We start from the raw sequence: 24,315 nt of genomic DNA, 5'->3' as shown, positions 1-24,315 counted from the left end.
CTTATCAAGAGGCTGAGGCACTTGGTGGTAAGCATCTTGGTTAAGGTGTTGAGATGACAGTTGGCGGGACCAGGGTTTGAGTCCTGGTCCGGCTACCCTCCACATTCACTGCAATATCTAGCTCTTCAAAATACACAAAGGAAGAGTATCACTTGGATTAACATATCCCACCCACCTTCATGGCCCGTAGCGTGTCCACAGTCTCCATCTGAGGCACCAGTTTGACCAGCTTCCCATCCCAGTGCCACTGAACCCCGGCCTGGCCTGCCCCCCCAGGCGGGTCCCCTGCTCCATGCTTGCTCATCAGCAGGTAGGCCTCGTCCTCTGCCATCATCTCGTCGGGCTCCTTACTGCAGTCCTTACCAGCTGCTGCGTTTAGAAGCTGCAGGATGAGGTCACGCTGGTGCATCAGGGCACATGGGACAAACACCTCCAGCTCCTCCAGCCCTGGGATCTGGACCTGCCGACAGACACAGACCGGTTAGCTTGTTCATCCATCAAAGAGGAAGGAAAATTCAGGTAGCAAACTGAAATTCCAATTGAATTGAAAATGCAATGAAGAACATTGGAGTTGGAATTTCACTTTAGTTCCTGAATGGATATTGACCATGGGTTGAATACACGGGGAGGAAAGAGAAGAAAAATAGCACTGAGAGTGATAAGGAACTAAATGTGTCATTTGAAGCACCTTGACATAATTTCTCTCCTTGAGGGCCTCCAGGAGGCATGGCACCCCACTGGTAATGCTGAAATCAGCAGCAATCTCCAGGTCCTGCAGAGAGAAAGAGGGGCCCGGAGAGAAGGGAGGGGGACAAAGAGAGAGAGGGGCACAGATAGAGGAGAGAAAGAGGTCAGAGCACTCTGAACACCCAATTCTTTTATTTTGATACTTCCTATATTTAACCTGGGAAGTCACATTGAGATGGACATCTATTTTTCAAGTGAGCCCTGACCAAGAAGCTACATACATTTAGTAACTTACAAAATACAATATTTCCCAAATAAAAATGAACAGGAGGCAAACTGGGGGCAGCGTCTCTCACCTTACGGAGCATTTTGGCAAATCCCAGAGCTTTGGATGCCCTCTCTCTAGCCTCGTGGAACAGCTCCTTAAGTGACCGGCTCGTCTCAATTACCGACCGGCTAGAACGACAAAAAAAAAACTGCTTAACATGAGCCTCTTACAGCAAGATTGCTTTATTTTCCCAACAGCGGGAATTTAATTGAAAAACACATTCTGGTGCAGTCGGAAAGTATTCAAACCCCTAGACTTTCTCCTCATTGTCACGTTACGGCTTTATTCTAAAATGAATTCAATAAAAACGTTAAATCCTCAAACTTCACACAATACCCCATAATGACATTTTTGCAAATGTATTAAAAATAAAAACAGAAATATCACATTTAAGCATTTAGACCCTTTGGTAGTGATTACAGCCTCGACTCTTCTTGAGTATGACGCTACAAGCTTGGCACACCTGTATTTGGGCAGTTTCTCCCATTCTTCTCTGCAGATCCTCTCAAGCTCTGTCAGGTTGGATGGGGAGCATCGCTGCACAGCTTTTTTCAAGTCTCTCCAGAGATGGGTTCGTCCAGGCTCTGGCTGGGCCACTCAAAGACAGTCAGCGACTACTTGTCCCGAAGTCACTCCTGCATTGTCTTGGCTGTGTGCTTAGGGTCATTGTCCTGTTGGAAGGTGAACCTACTCCCCAGTCTGAGGTCCTGAGTGCTCTGGAGCAGGTTTTCATCAAAGCTCTCGGTACCTCTCTCCGTTCATCTTTCCCTCAATCCTAGTCTCCCAGTCCCTGCCGCTGAAAAACATTCCCACAGCATGATGCTACCACCACACTTCACCGTATGGATCGTGCCAGGTTTCCTCCAGACGTGACGCTTGGCATTCAAGCCAAAGAGTTCAATCTTGGTTTTGTCAGACCAGATCATCTTGTTTCTCATGGTCTGAGAGTCTTTAGGTGCCTTTTGGCAAACACCAAGTGGGCTGTCAAGTGCCTTTTACTAGGAGTGGCTTCTGTCTGGCCACTCTACCATAAAGGCCTGATTGGTGGAGTGCTGCAGAGATGGTTGTCTTTCTGTAATGTTCTCCCATCTCCACAGAGGAACTCTGTCAGAGTGACCATTGGGTTCTTGGTCATGTCTCTCCCAATTGCTCAGTTTGCCTGGGCGGCCAGTTCTAGGAAGAGTCTTGGTGGTCCCAAACAACTTCTATTTAAGAATGATGGAGGCCACTGTGTTCTTGGAGATCCTCAATGCTGCAGACATTTTTTCGTTACCCTTTCCCAGATCTGTGCCTCGACACAATCCTGTCTCGGAGCCCCACGGACATTTCCTTTGACCTCATGGCTTGGTTTTTGCTCTGAAATGCACTGTCAACTGTGGGATGTTATATAGACAGGTGTGTGCCTTTCCAAATCATGTCCAATCAATTGAATTTAACAAGGGTCCTCCAATCAAGTTGTAGAAATGTCAAGGATGATCAATGGAAACAGGATGCACCGGAGCTCAATTTCAAATATCATAGCAAAGGGTCTGAATACTTAAGTAAATAAGGTATGTTATTTATTTTCAATAAATTCACAAAAAAAAAATCTAAAAACCTGTTTTTCTTTGTCATTAAAGGGTATTGTGTAACGTAACTAAATGTGGAAAAAGTCCAGGGGTCTGAATACTTTCCGAATGCACTGTATGTGAGAAACATAAAACAAGACATACCGGATCTCATCTGAGACTGTACTGTCGTCGGCACTTTCCCAGAATTCATCACCACTCTTCTGCAGGCCCGTGTCCAGGAAGTCCCCTGTGGACTTGAGCAGCATCCCAGCAATGTCACTGTGCGAGAGAAGAGGAAGGGAATATTTAGCTAAGTGGCGCTAACTAAATACAATGTGGAAGAGGGAGTGAGTTAGATGCTCCCAAGGAGAATAGACGCTTAAAATTAGATTGAGAAACAATGAATCAATGAACAAAAAAAATCAAACACTTACCAGAAGAGTTTCCCAGACTGAGCCTCCCCTCGTCTGATGTAGGGAGTGATGACCTTAGAGAAGTTCCACTCCTCCTCTAGAAGGTTCTTCAGGCTGTGTGAGGCCTGGGGAAGCTGTTGCAGCATCTGGATCCAGCTGTGCATGTAGTCAAAGTACACCTGCAGACAGAGAGAGGAGAGACATCTCTACTGATTAAACAGGTAGGTGTGCAGCAGGGTTTTCATTAGCCGGTAACAGCAGGATTTTGGCTGATAAAAAAAATGAATAGCCAATAAATAAAATTTCCGCCAGCCAGTCGATGTAAATGCATTTGTCCGGTCATGCTTATCGGTGTATAGGTTCATTTACAACATTTAGTGGAATTAAATTGGCCAGTGTATTTTCATGAGTTATTATGAGTCTTATTTATCATACGAGCACAGCATACAGATATGGAGCCAAGAATGAGCGGAACATCTGTCAGACAGCAGGAGAGCTGTTGCTACAGTTACATGAATCATGCTTTTATAAGCACAATCATTACGCAACCATTTTAAATACAAGCACCTGTTCATTTTTTGGGGATGTCCACGATTAAAGAGCTACTATTTTTATTTCTCAACTGGTAATTGAAGCACACTTCCCATTAACTATTCAAGTGCGTAGGCAACGGAAGGCAAGCTTCAGTTTGTTTGCAATCCAAACTTTTAACTTCCTATTATGAGGCATGTTTCACCTTTCTTCAAAGTAGCCTAACCAAAATACAACTAAAGACTTACGTATGCCATTGAAACCAGTAGCCTCTCTCTCATGCTTTGTTTTCAAATCAACTTTCTTTCACGGTCCAGTAGCCAAAAGTCCACAATACTAGCCATATCAGTAATACATGCCAGTTGTTGCATCTTTAGATCACCCCTCGTTCTAAATTTCAAAAATATATTTTCATCTCCGTCACGTGAAACTGCTTGCATGTGCTTTGCGCTTTTGACAACGGTGTTTTGCAACTAATTGCATTAAGGAACAAACATTTGCGTGTAGCCTACTGTCGTGTGTGCATTGCTGCGCTTATAGTGTTAACATAAAATAGTTGATCAACATTTAAGCTTAACATTCTGATCTGTTGCATCAGCCTTAATGATTTAAAACATTTTTTGGGATGTACTGCTTGAATGAATTTGGGATCCATCACCCCACAACTGTCCCAGAGTCTGTTCGGAATAGGCAATGTATTTTTCCACACAAAATGACAAGCTGACCAATAGAATAGGTAAACATTCCTACTATGGGGATAGTAGATTGAAATAGACTAGTGATTTTTGCTGTCCGTTATTAGTCTTGTTTGCTGAAGAAAAGTAACTGGACAGTTTTCCAACATCGTTCAAGTGTGCATCAGAATTTGGTAAGGACGTTGCATGTGTTCTGTTAAGTTGAATTACCATAACATAAAAGTGATTTCTATCATTCTGAGCACCGTGGCTGGACACCCTAATAAGGTTATGCATATGGGTCGGTAAAGTTCTCAAACGTCCGGTAAATTAAAATGCTGCTGGTCAAATGTCAGGTAAATTAAAATGCTGCTGGTCAAATATCATGTAAATTAAAATGCTGCTGGTCAAATATCAGCTAAATTAAAATGCTGCTGGTCAAATGTCAGGTAAATTAAAATGCTGCTGTCAAATATCAGGTAAATTAAAATGCTGCTGGTCAAATATCAGGTAAATTAAAATGCTGCTGGTCAACTGTCAGGTAAATTAAAATGCTGCTGGTCAACTGTCAGGTAAATTAAAATGCTGCTGGTCAAATATCAGGTAAATTAAAATGCTGCTGGTCAAATATCAGGTAAATTAAAATGCTGCTGGTCAACTGTCAGGTAAATTAAAATGCTGCTGGTCAACTATCAGGTAAATTAAAATGCTGCTGGTCAAATATCAGGTAAATTAAAATGCTGCTGGTCAAATATCAGGTAAATTAAAATGCTGCTGGTCAAATATCAGGTAAATTAAAATGCTGCTGGTCAAATATCAGGTAAATTAAAATGCTGCTGGTCGAATATCAGGTAAATTAAAATGCTGCTGGTCAACTATCAGGTAAATTAAAATGCTGCTGGTCAAATATCAGGTAAATTAAAATGCTGCTGGTCAAATATCAGGTAAATTAAAATGCTGCTGGTCAAATATCAGGTGAATTAAAATGCTGCTGGTCAACTATCAGGTAAATTAAAATGCTGCTGGTCAAATATCAGGTAAATTAAAATGCTGCTGGTCAAATGTCAGGTAAATTAAAATGCTGCTGGTCAAATGTCAGGTAAATTAAAATGCTGCTGGTCAAATGTCAGGTAAATTAAAATGCTGCTGGTCAAATGTCAGGTAAATTAAAATGCTGCTGGTCAAATATCAGGTAAATTAAAATGCTGCTGGTCAAATGTCAGGTAAATTAAAATGCTGCTGGTCAAATGTCAGGTATATTCCTAAAGTAAAGCCTGTTTTTCTGCAGCAGCTGAGTGGTGGCAGAAGGTAGTAGACTAGACTTTGACCCTGACAGTGCTGTGGTGGTGACCCTTTTTAGAATTCAGGAACATTGTGTTTTCTTCGGCTTTTATCACCCACTACCGGCAGTCTGTCCAAGGAGACAGACCGCGAGGAAAGGAAATGCTGCAGCCTAAACTCCTGAGAAGTAATCAGTGATTGATTGATGCCAATTACTACCACACCCCTGGCTGCCATGTGCTGATTCAGCTTGGTGGTTGCTGGTTAAAGCGCTCTCACCCCAGAGATAAGCGCACACTGTTCTCAAGCAGATTTAGCAGGTGCTAGTATAACCCCAAGCCTGGGTCCTGGCCAGGCACCCAGAGAGACACAAGCCACTTCCCTACAGTACACCTCTCTAGTCTTGACCCACACACTCAGGTTGAGTAGGACGCAGCCTCTAACTTCACCCTGGTGAAAGGATGATGATGTAAAAGTTGTGCTCTGAGACTTTAGTAACCTCTGGGTAAATCTACACCCGACAGACAAGTGACCGCGGTAACCTCTGGGTAAATCTACACCCGACAGACAAGTGACCGTGGTAACCTCTGGGTAAATCTACACCCGACAGACAATAGTGACCTCGGTAACCTCTGGGGTAATCTACACCCGACAGACAAGTGACCTCGGTAACCTCTGGGGTAATCTACACCCGACAGACAATAGTGACCTCAGTAACCTCTGGGGTAATCTACACCCGACAAAGAAGCTAAGTTGCAGAAAAGAGTCTCTGCGCGATGGACACACTTAAATCAAAACATTTCAGTGGTTTAGGGTAGTTTTCCAACACATTTACTACAGATTAGTACTCCCTAGTTTGTTTTACCACCAGCATCTGGGGAGGTCCTCTTCATACTTGTCTATGTTATGTAGCAGTGATAATGCATTTGAGACCTTTCATAAGCATGCATGACTCACTTATCATTTTTGTGGAAAGAGGAATTTTGCAACCCTAATCCTGACTCAGTAAGTCTGTCTTACCACCAGCATTTTGTGGAGGTCCTCCTCAAATTCGTCTATGTTGGCATTGGTCTGGAGTCCCTGGGGGTCTGTTACCACCCCCCTCAGCATGTACTGGTAATACTGCTTCATCAGGAGACCACCTTTCAACACCTCCTTACATTCACGCACCAACTACAGGACAGATGGAGACAGAGGTTAACATGGGCATCAACTGACATGTAGCCTACCTTACTGAGCCAAACCAAGCTGTACTAGGCTGGACTGGTTATGCAGCCACCACAGATGCTGAACTGTGCTTTAAAGGACAATGTGAAAAGAACATGTCTGGGCCAGCGCAGTGCGGTTCAGGTCAGCCCTACAGTGTGAATCAGATGATCATCACTATTCACCTCTCCTATTCAGAATGAGCAAGGCAGAGTGGGAGAAACAGAGAAAGTGTGCCTGCTGACCTGTTTGATGCTGAGCAGTGATGGCTCCCCTGCAGGCCTCTGTTCCAGTCTCAGCTTAAGGCACTCGTGTATCACGTTCAGCAGGACGCGGCACAGGACCAGGAAGGCAGGTCGGAATGAGGGCAGGTCCATGTCCAACAGCTCCTCCCAGGAAACTTGGTCCGCCCCCAGCTCCGGGCCCCCGGGAGTGCTGCAGGAGGACAGGTGGCGGGACAGCTCCGGTAGGTAGTCACTGTACAGCATGGGGTCTGGGAAGTCCGTGAACTAGAGAAACAGACACAGACATGTTAGCATGTCTAAACTAAAGCGTGAGAGGGACAGCTCCAGTAGGTAGTCACTGAACAGCATGGGGTCTGGGAAGTCCGTGAACTAGAGACACAGACATGTTAGCATGTCTAAACTAAAGCGTGAGAGGGACAGCTCCAGTAGGTAGTCACTGAACAGCATGGGGTCTGGGAAGTCCGTGAACTAGAGACACAGACATGTTAGCATGTCTAAACTAAAGCGTGAGAGGGACAGCTCCAGTAGGTAGTCACTGAACAGCATGGGGTCTGGGAAGTCAGTGAACTAGAGAAACAGACATGTTAGCAGGTCTAAACTAAAGCGTGAGAGGGACAGCTCCAGTAGGTAGTCACTGAACAGCATGTGGTCTGGGAAGTCAGTGAACTAGAGAAACAGACATGTTAGCATGTCTAAACTAAAGCGTGAGAGGGACAGCTCCAGTAGGTAGTCACTGAACAGCATGGGGTCTGGGAAGTCAGTGAACTAGAGAGACACAGACATGTTAGCATATCTAAACTAAAGCGTGAGAGGGACAGCTCCAGTAGGTAGTCACTGAACAGCATGTGGTCTGGGAAGTCAGTGAACTAGAGAAACAGACATGTTAGCATGTCTAAACTAAAGCGTGAGAGGGACAGCTCCAGTAGGTAGTCACTGAACAGCATGTGGTCTGGGAAGTCAGTGAACTAGAGAGACACAGACATGTTAGCATATCTAAACTAAAGCGTGAGAGGGACAGCTCCAGTAGGTAGTCACTGAACAGCATGTGGTCTGGGAAGTCAGTGAACTAGAGAAACAGACATGTTAGCATGTCTAAACTAAAGCGTGAGAGGGACAGCTCCAGTAGGTAGTCACTGTACAGCATGGGGTCTGGGAAGTCAGTGAACTAGAGAAACAGACATGTTAGCATGTCTAAACTAAAGCGTGAGAGGGACAGCTCCAGTAGGTAGTCACTGAACAGCATGGGGTCTGGGAAGTCAGTGAACTAGAGAAACAGACATGTTAGCATGTCTAAACTAAAGCGTGAGAGGGACAGCTCCAGTAGGTAGTCACTGAACAGCATGGGGTCTGGGAAGTCAGTGAACTAGAGAAACAGACATGTTAGCATGTCTAAACTAAAGCGTGAGAGGGACAGCTCCAGTAGGTAGTCACTGAACAGCATGGGGTCTGGGAAGTCAGTGAACTAGAGACACAGACATGTTAGCATGTCTAAACTAAAGCGTGAGAGGGACAGCTCCAGTAGGTAGTCACTGAACAGCATGGGGTCTGGGAAGTCAGTGAACTAGAGACACAGACATGTTAGCATATCTAAACTAAAGCGTGAGAGGGACAGCTCCAGTAGGTAGTCACTGAACAGCATGGGGTCTGGGAAGTCAGTGAACTAGCTGGGAAGACAAACATACAACACAAAAAAACTAACACACAGAACACAGACAGGTTAGCATGTCGGCAAACTACAGAGGGCTGAGCAAGGTGAGGATAGTGTAATTCAGAGTTTTCAAAACCTCTGCTTCAGTATTAAACTGGTTAACTGGCCAATTCAACTGGTCATCTGTGAGGTAAAAAGTCCAAATATTCCTGAAAAGAGCAGTGTAGATTCCTAGCTAAATATCTTTCTGTTTACAAGTTGAGTATGCGGTGAACGTTTTTTTTTCAGCCAGCACACTGCTGTTGGTTTCACAGATAAATGACAACCTCAGCGAGGGGAAGAGGGGCCCCAGGGATGGTGACTCAGCCATCCTGTATGTATATGGGTGGTTGTGTGTGCACACTGGATCTCTACACACGACTACAGCTGAGAGAGCACTGAGATAGTCTAACACATGGACTAGTCAGTTGGGCTCTGAAATGGCACATTATCGGCAAAGCACCCTGCAGTACAGTGGCTGCTTAGTTGGAAATCAATTTAACTAATTATATGTGAATGAGGTTCATTTGTGAAAAAAATATATAAATGATTTGCATTCATATTTGCTTTGCCAAAACGTGTCTAGCTTTCAACTCGACAGAAAGCAAACATGAACAAGCTCCATTAAGCCCAATTAAAAATCCACCAGGGATTCATGATTAAAATGCATATAGGCCTGTACAATCCAATTAACCATGATTATTTTCAAGGTGCATAACATGTATCAAGTACAAGCACTTCCCTCTCAATAGCCACAGTGCAGCTCTGCGAACACAATATCCAAAAACAGAGCCAGGGCAAGCTAAGCTGAACAAGGTGGACTAGTTATGCATCCACCATAGTTACTGGAACCGGGAAGGAAAAGACAGTGAAAACAAAATCTCTGAGCCTGCACTGTATGGTTTGGTTGGGCATGAATGTGAAAGGGGTTTTCAAACCTCTGCAAGGGCACCCCCAGACATATCACAATATTGTTGTAGCCTTTAACTAGCTAACGTGATTCACCTTATCGGATCTCAAAACATAGTGGAAGTTGTCATGTCAACAATTAACCACATAGGACAGCGTTTGTCATGTGAAAAAGTAATTCTGCATTTTTCACAACAAAAAAAGACAACACATAAGAAATATCTTGCTGCGTTTTGTAAACACAGATTTAAAATGCTTCTCATTGTAATTTCTGCTCAGCATCAGACTAATTCTGTGCTTCAGTTGCACTTCTCCACTCAGATGAGAATTCACGAACAGGCATTCTATCAGCAGACAGAGCTCTGACTGATGTGTAGCTACGTTTCCCCTGTACTTCTCAGTGTGGCCAGCCTAGTTCTCTGGTAAAATTAAATATTAACTTCAAGCAAAACATCAGGAAATGTAGCTGGCTACATTCTTTCTATGATAAACAGACATAGGATGGCCGTTTCTGCAAAAAAATACTTGCTTTTTCATTCTAAGCTCATTTACTTGTGGCTGCTAGCCGAATAGCGTTGCATTTCTGTTGTCATCGGATGTTTTCTGCTGAATGTGACGCACCAAGGTATTTTCTGTGAAAGAAAACTACAATTGCAGATCCCTGATCGTTCTATTGAAGCAAAAAAACAAGACTTTCAATGTAAAATGCAGATGAAAGATTTTTTGAAAGTCTGTTATTTGAGTCAGCTGTGCAGTGCTAGGGCAAAACGTGCACCCATTGGGGACAACAGGACAGTTTGAGAAATACAGACATAGGAACATATATGACAATGCGCAGAGTCACTCCCTCTAATTTCCTTTTTATCATTTGAAATACATCACCTGCTCAAAGACATTGGATGTTCATATGTAACCTTCCCCTATATAAAACCATATGACAGCACTCTCTTACCTCCTGTGCAGGCGTGTGGCTGAGCAGGGCTGCCCGGGACCTCTGGAGGGAGGGGTCCATCAGCTTGTGTAGTCTCAGGATCAGTTTCCTCAGCCCCATCTGTTTCAAGGCCTTATCTACAAAGGGTCTGAAGATGGCTGTAGGGCAGTTCATCCCTCCTGTCCCTGTGCCCCCCGATACCACCTCCATAGTCCCTGTCCCATCCTCAGATAGTAGTAACTGGGCAAATTTAGGAGTCAAACAGGGGGAGAGTTCATCTTCTCCCGGCTCAGTTGTCGTTTCACCCCCTCTGGGCTCACCAGTTTCCCCCTCCTCCCCCACTAAGTCCCTGTCCTCTCCGTCGCTGTCACCGGCAGTGAAGGTTGCCGTGGAGTCATTCTCCTCGTCTTCTTCATCCTCGTCTTCCTCGTCGTTGCCACGGGAACAGCGTGGCGAGGGGATCTCGAAGACGGGCCAGCCGATACGGGAAAGGTCCCTGAGGCCGAGGACAGTCGCCATAACACAAAGTTTCTGGTTCAGATCCTAAGTGAAAATATAATAAATATATGCCATTTTGTAGATGCTTTCATACAAAGCGACTTACATTTTTGTATTGGTTGGCCCAGCAGGATCCTAGTGTTGCAAACGCAGTGTACTACCAACTAAGCAAGCCAGGAACACAGAAAATAGTTCATTGTTTTTCTAGTGAGAGGACATAATTTCTCCATGTATTGGCTCTCTACTAGGGTTGCAAAGGGCTGGAAACTTTCCAGGAAATTGAAAAAGTTTCCACCTCTGAATATTTCCCAAAATGTGCAACATTATTTATTTAAGTTATTACATTTTTAGTTATTTCTTTGAATGTACTTCTTAAGCTCTTTTTACATCAGCAGTTGGTCACAAAAAAAAGGTAATGTTGGCTTTGCTGACCCCAAAGTGCTATATTTATAAAGTTTACTGTGAGTGCTTACTGCCCTTTTCTATGCATTCTATCACTTTACCGCCCCTCTCCTGTTATTGTGAACGCGTGTAAAACCTCAGTCAATCAATCCGGTCCCTACCTGTGTGATGTTGAGCCAGAGACAGAGTGCCTGCACCCTGCCCTGGAAGTCCCTGGCTGCGTACTTCTCATAGTCCTTCTGGAGGGTCTGCAGGGACGGGTACAAAGCCTCCACCGACTCCAGCAGCTCCATCACCCGCTTAACCTGTTCGAAGGCCAGCCGCTGGCGCTGGAGGTGCTCCCTGCACCCCGCCCCGAAGCCCAGGGGCGCTGCTGCGTCTACTGCCGAGGAAGGGCAGGCGCTGAAGCCCCATGGGTCAACTGAAGCAAAGTGATTTTGGTTCGTCTCTGGGGCTCCAACAGCAGCAGGCTGGTTAAAATCCCTCCCCTCCCCAGAAACAGTCTCTGAGGCCTGGGTTGGAGACCTCTGTTTGGGACCCTGGTCTGGGCCTCCACAGCAAGGCTCTGTTAACACTAGTGTCCTCTGGGCTCCCTGGCCAGGAGATGCCCCTGATCCAACCATACCTGGTTGTCCTACACACACCCCCAGGGTCAGTTGTCCCAGGCCCACGGTGCTGGGGCTCAGGCTGTGGTAATTCACCTTAAAGTGGAGCACCTTGTTGATGATGTCTGGGATTGCTTGTCGAGCCGTGAACAGGAACAGATCCTGGTCGTTGACAGAGCGTCTCGCGTGCCACGCCTGGAGCTCCAGCCACACCACCTGAAGAGATGGAAGGGATGAGAGCGAGAGTCAGGAAACAAAAGTGCAATACACGATATACGTCACCAGAAGATAGCATTAATAATAAATTCATAAGTCAATCCATAGCTACCTCGTTGTTCTGGCCCATGAAGGCTGAGTTCTCCAGACCTCGCTGCTCCTTCTCCTTCTTCTTGGACGACATGGAAGTCAGCTTCAATAACAACCTCAGCGTCTCAAAGAACTTGAGTCTATCTGCAGGGCAGTCTGTCCTTGAGGTCTGGCGGTGGGTGCGGTGGGCCATGGGGTGGGGTATAGTGACAGGGAGCTTGCCGCTGCCGCACCCCAGCGATAGGTAGGGTTTCCTGGGGTCCATGTTCAGGGCTGAGCCTCCACCGAAGGGGCTGGAGGTCTTGGAGAGCGGGTCCAGCATGAAGGAACCTTCAAAGGTCTTCTTGTGGTCTCCCTCGCTGGAACGCAGGGTTGCGCGTTGTCTTTTACCCTGCTTATAGTTGTGTTGGTGCTCCTCGGTTGCTTTGTTTACGTTTATTTGGATTCCCTCAGAAGGGTCGGTCTGTTTCTTACCCAACTTGTAGTTATGTTGCTCAGCCTCTGGGGGGTCCTTCTCTCGGTCTCGCTCAGCCCCCTCTATCGGCCTGTAGGGGTTAGGCTCACTCTCTCTCTGGGGCTGGGATGGACTGGAGGGGGTTGGCTGATTGTCTACTGAGATACAGAAAGAGGAAAAAGCTATACTTATTCTAACCAATACAATAACAGAACCTTTACCCCCCAAGAAAATATACATGCTGTGGTTACTTTACTCACTGCTACTTGCTCATTCCAAACACCAGCCACTGTGTTGGTTTGTATTTGTATGTATTAAGGATCCCCATTAGCTGCTGCCAAGGAATAGAGTTAGTTCCATGTAGCCATGGTTCTACATATTACTGTGCGCTTCCCAAAGTCCGTTCTTGACTTGGGGATTGTGAAGAGACCTCTGGTGGCATGTCTTATGGGGTATGCATGGGTGTCCGAGCTGTGTGCTACTTGTTTAAAAAACCGACACCTCTGCGCATTCAACATGTCAACACTTTTCACAAAAACAAGTAGTGATGAAGTCACTCTCCTCCACTTTGAGCCATGAGATTTACATTAGCTCTCAGTGTACATTTAACACATAACTTGAGGAATGGCAAGGAGTTGTATATCAGTTAATACTATAGAGAATTGGTTTGGCTACTAATGTTAGCTCATCTGATGTTGTAACGTTAGCTGTCTGATTTAATCAGCCAGCTAATTGTCAAACCATAAACTCAATTATTTGATCAATTAAGTTGGCTAATGTTGCTCAACATTTCTCTGGCTTGCTAACTGAGAATTCGATCCAGTTAGCAAGATACTTAATGATAACAACACTTGTTCCACCACACTTTGTTTTTCGGTTACAGCTCATGAAGTACGCTTCATAACCTTCTCACCCTGTCTCCATGCTCAGACTTCTCACCTACCTCTTCGTTATCGTTCAGGAGATGCGCTGCTGTAACTGGCAAACTGCCTTTCCACTCTCCCACTGTCTTTCCAGAGTGCCCCCTGATGATGTAACTAGCAAATTGGTTGTCTCTTCCCTCTTCAGACGCGTGCTGCATTCTGTTATGTGAACGATTGGCTGAGCCTTGGATACAGCCAGTATTGCTCCAAACACGCGTCACTCGTTTGCTTACAGCCAGTAGTGATCAAAGCGCACCCGCCCCCTCAAACTTCATTGGATCTACACGAATCACATAGGTCACCTATTTTGGATTCAAAACGGCGAAAGGTGACTCGTTCACATCCCTGCTTGTTGGTAGTTGTTAAAAAGTCAGGGCAGCGCTTTATTATTGACAGACTTCTCATCTTAGCTACTGTTATATCAACGTGTTTTGACCATGACAGTTTACAATCCAGAGTTGCTCCAAGTAGTTTGGTCAACAACTTGCTCAATTTCAGTATTATTTATTACAAGAGTTGGTGAATGATTTGTCCCAAATACAAATAGGGAAAGGGCGATACCTCAACTGAAATGTCTTCCGCATTTAACCCAACCCCTCTGAATCAGAGGTGCGGGGAGCTGCCATAATCGACATTCACGTCCTCTGCACTCAGGGAACAGTGGGTTAACTGCCTTGCTGAGGGGCAGAACAACAGATTGTCAGCTCGGGGATTCAATCGAGTAACCGTCCGGTTACTGGCCCAGCACTAACCACTAAGCTAACTTCCGCCCAATGCTTTTAGTTAGAGGTTAGTCCTAAATATTTCTATCTTGCCACCCATTCTGAAAAAGCAGCTCTTTGTTAACTTTCTGGTGATTTTACTAGCTGACGTGTATAGTGTTGAGTCCTAAGCATACACACTGGCTTTATTCAAGGCCATTGGTGTGTCATTAGTAATTATTATTTAAAAAAATATATGTTTTTAAAAAAGGGCCTAGACAGCTACCCTGGGGAAATCCTGATTCTAATTGGATGCTTCCATTATTTATTTGTCCATATTTATTCTTCCAGCAGCAGACTATGATTGATGTCAAAAGCCACACTGAAGTCTAACAAAACAGCTCTTACAATCTTTTTATCATCAATTTCTCAGTCAGTCATTTGTGTAAGTGCTGTGCTTGATGAATGTCCTTCCCTAGAAGCATGCTGAAAGTCTTGTCAATTTGTATACAGTAAAATAGCAAATGTATCTGGTCAACCCACACATTTTCCTCAAACATTTACTAAAAGGCTTGGTAGCAGGCTGATTGGTTGGCTATTTGAACCAGTAAAGGGGGCTTGACTATTCTTAGGTAGGGGAATGACTTTTGCTTCCTTCCAGGCCTGAGGGCACACACACCTTCTAGTAGGCTTAGACTGAAGGTAAGGCAAATAGGAGTGGCAATATTGTCCGCTATTATCCTCTGTAATTTTCCATCCAAGTGGTCAGACACCGGTGACTTGTCGTCATTGTAGATAACAAAAAATATTTTAAAAAACACCTCTACAAAATTACAGTGGATGTCTTTCATAATTTGGTCAGATATACTTCAATGTGTACTGTCATTTAATTTTTTTAAAAGTAGTTGGCAATATCAGTGGGTTTTGTGATGAATGAGCCATCTGATTCAATGAATGATGGAACTGAGTTTGCCTTTTTGCTCAAATTTTCGTTTAAGCTTTTTACTAGCATTCTTTATATAATGTTCATATAACCGTTTATACGGTCATTTTCTTATTAGTAAGTGGAATAAGCAATTTCATAAATGTATCAAGTGCAGCATCTGGTTGCTCCTCATTACACACAAAATATTATTTACAGTTACATTAACATATTTAGATCTTTGTGCATGCTTTAGGGTTGAGTGAGATTTTTTTGAGCAACGCGCACATTTTGTAACATGATACCCTCACCGGTCCATGTGTTTCTAGACCCTCAAATAGCAACATACACAAGGGGCCGATGCAGTGATTTCCTTATTGTTGTTTTCCATTTGGTAAAGCAAAGAAGAATCACATTTAAAACATCACCACTGTTAGCTAATTTCAATGAAAACCAATTGCATATTTGAATAATAGCTACAGGTTCTGTGCCTGCCAGTTGGCTTGCTAGCTAGCTGTCGGACTAAAAATAGCTTCCCACATCTCTCCATGTGAAATAAGCAGATATATAATCACAGTTGAAGTCGGAAGTTCACATATACTTAGGTTGGAATCATTAAAACTTGTTTCAACCACTCCACAAATTTCTTGTTAACAAACTATAGTTTTGGCAAGTCGGTTAGGACATTACTTAGTGGATGACACATTTTTCCAACAAATGTTTACAGACAGATTATTTCACAGTATCACAATTCCAGTGGGTCAGAAGTTTACATACACTAAATTGACTGCCTTTAAACAGCTTGTAAAATGTCAGATGATGTCATGGCTTTAGAAGCTTCTGATTGTCTGATTGCTAATTGTCATAATTTGAGTCAATTGGAGGTATACCTGTGGATGTATTTCAAGGCCTACCTTCAAACTCAGTGACTCTTTGCTTTACATGGGAAAATCAAAAGAAATCAGCCAAGACCTCAGAAAAACAATTGTAGACCTCCAGAAGCGTGGTTCATCCTTGGGAGCAATTTCCAAACGCCTGAAGGTACCACGTTCAGCTGTACAAACAATAGTACACAAGTATAATCACCATGGGACCACAGCCGTCATACCGCCCAGGAAGGAGACGAGTTCTGTCTCCTAGAGATGAACGTACTTTGGTGTGAAAAGTGCAAATCTATCCCAGAACAGTATCTCTATCTACAGTAAAAACGAGTCCTATATCAACATAACCTGAAAATCTGCGAAGCAAGGAAGAAGACACTGCTCCAAAACCACCATAAAAAAAAATAATCCAGACTTCGGGTTGCAACTGCACATGGGGACAAAGATGGTACTTTTTGGAAAAATGTCCTCTGGTCTGATGAAACAAAAATCAAACTGTTTGGCCATAATGACCATTGTTATGTTTGGAGGAGAAAGGGGAGGCTTGCAACCCGAAGAACACCATCCCAACTGTGAAGCACGGGGGTGACAGCATCATGTTGTGGGGGTGCTTTGCTGCAGGAGGGACTGGTGCACTTCACAAAATAGATGGCATCACGAGGCAGGAAAATTATGTGGATATATTGAAGCAACATCTCAAGACATCAGTCAGGAAGTTAAAGTTTAGTCGCAAATGGGTCTTCCAAATGGACAATGACCCCAAGCATACTGCCAAAGTTGTGGCCAAATCAATTAAGAACAACAAAGTCCTCAATCCTATAGAAAATGTGTAGGCAGAACTGAAAAAGCATGTGAGAGCAAGGAGGCCTATCAACCTGACTCAGTTACACCAGCTCGGTCAGGAGGAATGGGCCAAAACTTAATGTGGGAAGCTTGTGGAAAGTAACCCGAAACATTTGACGCAAGTTAAACAATTTAAAGGCAACGTTACCAAATACTAATTGAGTGTATGTAAACTTCTGACCCACTGGGAATGTGATGAAAGAAATCATTGCTGAAATCAATCACTACTATTATTCTGAAATTTCAAATTCTTAAAATAAAAGTGGTGATCCTAACTGACCTAAAACGGGGCATTTTTACTAGGATTAAATGTCAGGAATTGTGAAAACCTGAGGTAAATGTATTTGGTTAAGGTGTATGTAAACTTCCGACTTCAACTGTAAATAATATGCCTTGGCAAATATAGTCTTTACTTGCCAGTGTAATCTACAACATTATATCCCAGTTTAATATGCTGCTTTAATGTATTAGTTACCATATCAGCTAAAAGTAGAATGTAATGTTTTGGTCGCGGAGAAGCACATCTCGCAGTGGTTTTTACAAATAGCCTAGAATCACTAGTTATTCTAATGAAGTTACATTGTTATTTGAATAGTAGCTGAGATTATATTTGCTTATCAATGCAAGAGGCTACTTTGATGCATAGCCTATAGATCAAGGAACCAAGCAAGCTTCATTGCCTAAACAATGCCCCCACAGCTACTCAATGAATAATACAGCGCATTACAATTTTCATGTGGCACAGGAGTATGTCGAATGTTGGAACGCACTACAAGGACCCACTTCTTTTGTAACAAAAACACTGCACTCTGCAGGGTCCGTCTACGTAGGGTATAAATTGTCCTAAACAGGTAGATTGGGTTAATGTTTATCTGTCACGTTTATCTGCAAACAAGGCGTTTGCCTAACATGTTTATCACACGATACCCCTGTCCCCTCTACGATACCCCTGTCCCCTCTACGATACCCCTGTCCCCTCTACGATACCCCTGTCCCCTCTACGATACCCCTGTCCCCTCTACATCGGACTCTGACAACTGCCTCCATCTTATCCCCCCAACTTACTCTTGTTAGGAGAGTGTCCAACGGGGGAGCGTCCAGCCGACCTGGCCTGGCTGTTCTTCTGGTGTTTTCCCGACATGCGTTTCATCTGCCGGGAGGTGTAGGGGGGTGATGTGCCGTACAGAGCTTCCTCTTCCTCGCTGGGCTCGTACCAAAAGTCTTCCACCTCGCAGCTCTGATGCGCCGAACCATCTTTTGAGGGATTGACCTGCCTGTGGGAAAAGAGTAGGGTTATGTTTAGTGTGGATTCTATGGAAACTAATCTAGTATCTGCAATGAAAAACCTCCTGTGGAGATGAGGGGTGTGGTGAGTGAAAAGAAAATCTGAAAAAAAAGTGCGGGAGATAAAAGGTGGTCACGCCAACGAGCGGTAGGCCTTTCCCTGTTATTCTAATAGGCTATTCGTACATCTGGCACCATCAGCCTTCAGATGCTTGTAAAATGGCTTTTGCAATGTCAAATAATAGGCTTTATTGGTTGAGTGACGAATGTATTTTCCTGGGTCATTGTTACCAAATGTGCTCTATAAAATGGTTTAAAAACAGAGTGGCCTACCAGAGTAGACACAACTCAGATCCAACCAGTGATAAGGGTTCAGGGTCAACGTAAGAAATAGTTTTGTTAGTTCTGCTTTAAACAGTCAGTGTATTTGGTCATTTTTACATGAACAGGGTAATTTCATAAAGGACAGCATTAATTTCGCATTCATTGGTAGGCGTGGGAGAATCTCTCCATAAAATTCCAAACAGTCTAAACCATTTGCTTTCGAGACAGGGGTAAAATCCAAAACTGCAATATATTAACTGGCTCAACTTAGAGAAGTAATCTCAGACAGCTCCAGCTCAGATGTCCAGCTCATGAGCGCCAATCAGCAGCAGATATTTAAAATGTGTTCATGCAAAAAACAATATTGTATTGCATCAATTTGTTCTCCTAGTTAAACCAAATCGCAGCAAAACATTTAAAACTAAAATGTATCATATGCCATGCATCTAGACTAGGGGTGCACGATATATCGGTGAACATACCGGAATCGACTGAAATGATCTAAAAATGCCAACATTGGCCCAATGTCTAGTTTAATGCCGATGTGCAAAACTGATGTCAAAGCTGACGTGCATACATATAAAACGTAGGTACATGATGTAATGTCAAAAAACAAATACAGCGCTACACTTGCAACACAGCATTCCAAACCCAGCCCACAATGTCTGCTGTGTGGATCGAGCAGCCATTTGAACGAGTAAGAACATTTCAAGACAACTCAAAAAGGTGAAATCCATTAAAAACACCAAGATAATGGAATTGATTGCCCTTGACAAATCAACCGTTATCTGTCTTGGATGATGTTGGCTTTCGCGGACTGGTTGAGTACCAGTACACACTACCAAGTAGGCGCCATTTTTCAGATGTTGTCCTTCCTGAATAACACAGTCATTTTGAAACTCACATCCATGAGCTACTTTGCTATGGGTGTCACTGCTATTAGCTTCACGACTGACATTTAGACCAGCGACGTCAGCCCCATGAGCATTGAATCTGACAGCACAGTGGGTTGACGAGGATTTCGTACTGAGGAAAGCCGTATTGCATGCTCAAGAATGTGCTGGTTCTCATACTGCTGCTGCCATTTCAGAACATGTTTGAAATATGAACACTCCTCGCTCCATTCAAAACAACTGACTCGAGAAAAAAGCTCAACTGCGTCTGTAGCAGACGTGATACACTTTCATGGCACACCTGCTCAACAACACAGACCGTCAGGTTAACTTGGTAAAGTAATCTACTGCAGGCTGTGAAACAAGTGATTTGGTGGCATTCTGAGCCTCTGTCGCCACCACGCTCGATGCTAGGTACAAAGGACTTGGATGCAGACAAGAAACAGTGCTTATGTGAAATGTTACAGATACAGCTGGACACTGACACAGTGACAGTGGGCACTGAGTTGAAGAGGCCCACGGACAGACCGAGCTGAAACTTCGCTGCTTGACATGTATGATGAAATCCTGGATGAGACTGAACAAATTAACAACAAAACAGAACAGCAAGTGAGTGAAATAAAAAGGTTTTGATTATGTTTTACTGGTAATGGGGACATACGTAAATGCCAACAAAATAACCTTGTGGTTAATTTGTGTGCGTGCGCTATTTAACTTTACTAGAATGTTTAAAAAGGCAGCTACATTTAAAAAAAAGATTTGGCAAGCAAAATATCAGATATCGGTATCAGCCAAAAATTTCGGTGCCTCCCTAATCTAGAAGTATCGAATCGTTCATGAAAGGAGACAAGCACATCCCCTAAAGGCATCTGCATGCTTCCATGCCAAAACAGTTGGGTAGAGTGTGTGCATATATTGTGACAGATTTCTTGAGTTATAGTGGATACATTCTGACTATTGAGGCATTGTATTCTGGCTACGGCATCTCAAAAATGGACAAACAGTACAGGTGCAGCTTTTTCCCCCTCATTTCTCAAGCAAAGGTCATTCAAGGGAGTATGCGACACAATTGTTTGGTTCGGCTAGGCGCTGGCCGAACTGAAACATGCTAACGCTTTAAGAGTTAGCAATGGTTCACTTAACTACCATCAACTTCCTTCCAGCTGTGTCAAATCAGAGGGCCTGTTGTCCAGACCTTTGGTAGTCTATGGGGGTGCCACAGGGTTCAATTCTTGGGCCGACTCTTTTCTCTGTATACATCAATGGCGCTCTTGCTGCTGGGGATTCTCTGATTCACCTCTACGCAGACGACACCATTCTGTATACTTCTGGCCCTTAACTACCCTCCAGATAAGCTTCAAATTCATACAACTCTACTTCCGTGGCCTCTAATTGCTCTTAAATGCAAGTAAAACCAAATGCATGCTTTTCAAACGTTTGCTGCCTGCACCCGCCCGCCCGACTAGCATCACTATTCTGGACGGTTCTGACTTTGAATATGTGGAAACTACAAACACATAGTTGTCTGGCTAGACTAATCTCTCCTTCCAGACTCATATTAAACATCTCCAATCCAAAAACAAATCGGCTTTCTATTTCTCAACAAAGCCTCCTCCACTCACGCCGCGCCAAACTTACCCTAGTAAAACTGACAATCCTACCGATCCTCGACTTCGGCGATGTCATCTACAAAATAGCTTCCAATACTCTACTCAGCAAATTGGATGTTGTCTATCACAGTGCCATCCGTTTTGTTCCCAAAGCGCCTTATACCAACCACCACTGCGACCTGTATGCTCTAGTCGGCTGGCCCTCGCTACATAATATAAATCGCCAGACCCACTGGATCCAGGTCATCTATAGGTCTATGCTAGGTAAACCGCCGCCTTATCTCAGCTCACTGATCACGGTAACACCCACCCGTAGCACGCGCTCCAGCAGGTATATCTCACTGGTCATCCCCAAAGCCAACACCTCCTTTGGCCGCCTTTCCTTCCAGTGACTTGAACAAATTGCAAAAAACAAAATAGCTGAAGCTGGAGACTTAGATTTCCCTCGCTAACTTTAAACATCAGCTATCTGAGCAACTAACCGATCGCTGCAGCTGTACATAGTCCATCTGTAAATAGCCCGCCTTACCTTCTCACGCCATTTGCACACACTATATATACTATTTTTTTCCTCAATTGTGTTGACTGTACTCGTGTTTATTCCATGTGTAACTGTTTTGCTTTATCTTGGACAGGTCACAGTTGAAAACTTGTTCTCAACTTGCTTACCTGGTTAAATAAAAGGTGGGGGAAAAAACTGCACAGAGACCTACAAATGGTATCCATGAGTTCATCTTACTCTGGGTAAGTAGATTTTTTACTGCCATAATGTCTAACTATCCCTTTAACTGCAGAGGTGACTGACTGTCTGTTCAAAGCACATCTTACTGATGAGTGGTTTGACTAGGACGCCTATCTGGTCTGGAGCCTTCCGGGTGGCAGCAGCCACTGGCTCCAACAGTAGAAGTTCTGCTGTATCAATAGCAGTGCTGTGTATGACCAGAGGGCCAGACATACACAGGAGAATGGGCTGTGGTGAGCTTTCAGTGTTCACATCCCCACTCCCCAGCCAGTCTCTCACTAATATAAGGTAAACATGATTATTGCACTACATAGGTAATGGAATGACACCACATTTGCTACATTAGGTAATAGGGCACAAAACCAGATTTCTGGGGGCTTTGTAACCCTCCCCAAGAGGGCCGCCAGGCAGACAGACCCAGGACAATTGTTTATGGGGGTTCACATTTCACTACTAGGAACATCACTGTTCTGGCTGAGCACGAGCAGAGGAAATAGTAGCCCTGTATACACCAGTAGGGATGTATACCAATTCTCCACACTTTTGCTTCGATACTTTCCTAAATGGATTTAACAATGGTGAAATGTAACAATGCTGGGAAAATAAACTCTCCAGCCAATACTTATAAGTCTATGCTGTTAAAGGGCACTCCACAGTTAAAACAACAAAGCAAAGTCCCTACCACTGTTTCAGTAAAAGGCTGTGGGATGGCGCTGGAGAAATGGAACCAGTCAACTTCATAGAACTATGGATGAAAGGACTGACCATCCATGATATGAAAGTTTTCACAATGTTTTGAGGCTATAAAGTGTTTGTTTACATTTACTGTAGGGCATTCCCCCGGAAAGGTATTACGCTGAGACTGATTTTTCACTAACACTAGCACCGCTGAACCTCGAGGGACCCCCCTTGAAGCTAATGAGCAGTAATTCGGCCTCCAAAATTATAACAGTGTAATTAATACATTTCATTTACAGTGCATTCAGAAATTCAGACCCTTCACTTTTTCCACATTTTGTTACGTTAGAGGCTCATTCTAAAAATATATTAAATAGCTTTTTCTCCCCTCATCAATTTACACCATACCCCCATAATGACAAAGTAAAAACAGGTTTAGAAATGTTTGCAAATGTATTTCAAATAAAACTCAAATATTACTTTTACATAAGTATTCAGACCCATTACACAGTACTGTTGTAGTATCACCTTTAGCAGCAATTACAGCTTCAAGTCTTCTTGGGTATAACGCTACAAGCTTGGCACATGTATTTGGGTAGTTTGTCCCATTCTTCTCCGCAGATCCTCTCAAGCTCTGTCAGAGCAATCATTGTGTTCTTGGTCACCTCCCTGACCAAGGACCTTCTCCCAGATTGTTCAGTTTGGCCGGGTGGCCAGCTCTAGGAGCCTTGGTGGTTCCAAACATACACATATTGTATCCATTGTAGATTAAGGCAGTAACATAACAACATTTGGAAAAAGGGTGTCCGAATTCCGAAAGCACTGTATGCCATTGCAAAATGTATAATTTGGTTGCATTTATGAAGGTCTTAGGTAACAGTAGAACACAAAACATTTTTTTGTAACAATAGCATTTTCATTCATTTATGTTACTGTGGGTGTTAGAACGGACAGCTTCAGTCAGCTGTTCTAGCACGCTCTACTGGTGTTTTTTGCCATGCAGCTTTGCCCCCACCATTCAGAAGGTTCTAACTAATTTAGTTTATTATAAGTAAAGGTCACACCAGTCAATATATGTTAGGCAGTCAGCAGCCTCTATTACGGGATGTTCAGAAGGACTCCTAGCAAGGTAGGGCAGAAGTCGGATAAACCCCCTTTGCTCTCCTGCTACCTTTTATTTCGTGGACATTTCCTTTGCCGTTAATTTGATTGCGCGTGTATCTACAACTGCCGTAGCTCTGTAAACAACAAGGCAAAAAGAGCTATTGCCTATGGCTGTTTATAATGACCATTTATGTTGAGCTTGTTAGCTAGCTCGGACTCCCGCTAGCGGTTCTCATTCAGAATGAATTGGTATTTAGCATGCTTATTAGCGATGTTAGCGGTTTTAGCATTAGTTATTTGTGGTGCTAGGCTATTTCTATTCTAGTAAATTCCTCATGCTCTTTGTTATGTAGATGTACCTACACTCTTGTACTGTTCATTTACCTACGTTCAGCATGTTTACAAGTTCCCAAGCCTTTGTAGGTTATTGCCATGTGACTAGGCCTTATGCTGTAGTGTATAGCATGCGCTGTTGGACTTTGGCTGCGCTAGCTTGTACAGTCTTTATTCCTATTATGACAGTGCTCTTGCCTAAGTTCTTTCTCCTCTTTCCTTTTAGACCCATAATTAATGTCAGTTATCACTGGATAGGATTCTCAGTTATCTGAACCATGAGTGGTCAGATGTGTGTGAATGTGGACATCTTCCATTAAACCCGCCTCAAGCTGGACAGCCGCCTCATCCTTGTTCTGACCAGAAATGC

General features: G+C 43.7%; 1 protein-coding gene across 1 annotated transcript in view; it reads right to left on the bottom strand.

Moving 5' to 3' along the window:
* Window positions 1-24,315, bottom strand: part of LOC118402794 (mitogen-activated protein kinase kinase kinase 4-like) — an 87,150-nt gene that overhangs the window by 28,145 nt on the left and 34,690 nt on the right. Inside the window, 11 exon segments of the mRNA XM_052477920.1 lie at window positions 176-460; window positions 689-772; window positions 1,044-1,143; window positions 2,728-2,844; window positions 3,000-3,157; window positions 6,485-6,637; window positions 6,916-7,179; window positions 10,464-10,985; window positions 11,504-12,163; window positions 12,276-12,865; window positions 18,043-18,251. Coding sequence (XP_052333880.1) covers window positions 176-460; window positions 689-772; window positions 1,044-1,143; window positions 2,728-2,844; window positions 3,000-3,157; window positions 6,485-6,637; window positions 6,916-7,179; window positions 10,464-10,985; window positions 11,504-12,163; window positions 12,276-12,865; window positions 18,043-18,251 — 3,142 coding nt within the window.

The sequence above is a fragment of the Oncorhynchus keta genome, chromosome 24, assembly GCF_023373465.1.
Source record: "Oncorhynchus keta strain PuntledgeMale-10-30-2019 chromosome 24, Oket_V2, whole genome shotgun sequence".
NCBI lineage: Eukaryota > Metazoa > Chordata > Actinopteri > Salmoniformes > Salmonidae > Oncorhynchus > Oncorhynchus keta.
Note: the sequence above shows the minus strand (reverse complement) of the source record. Positions and strands in the feature narration are given on the sequence as shown.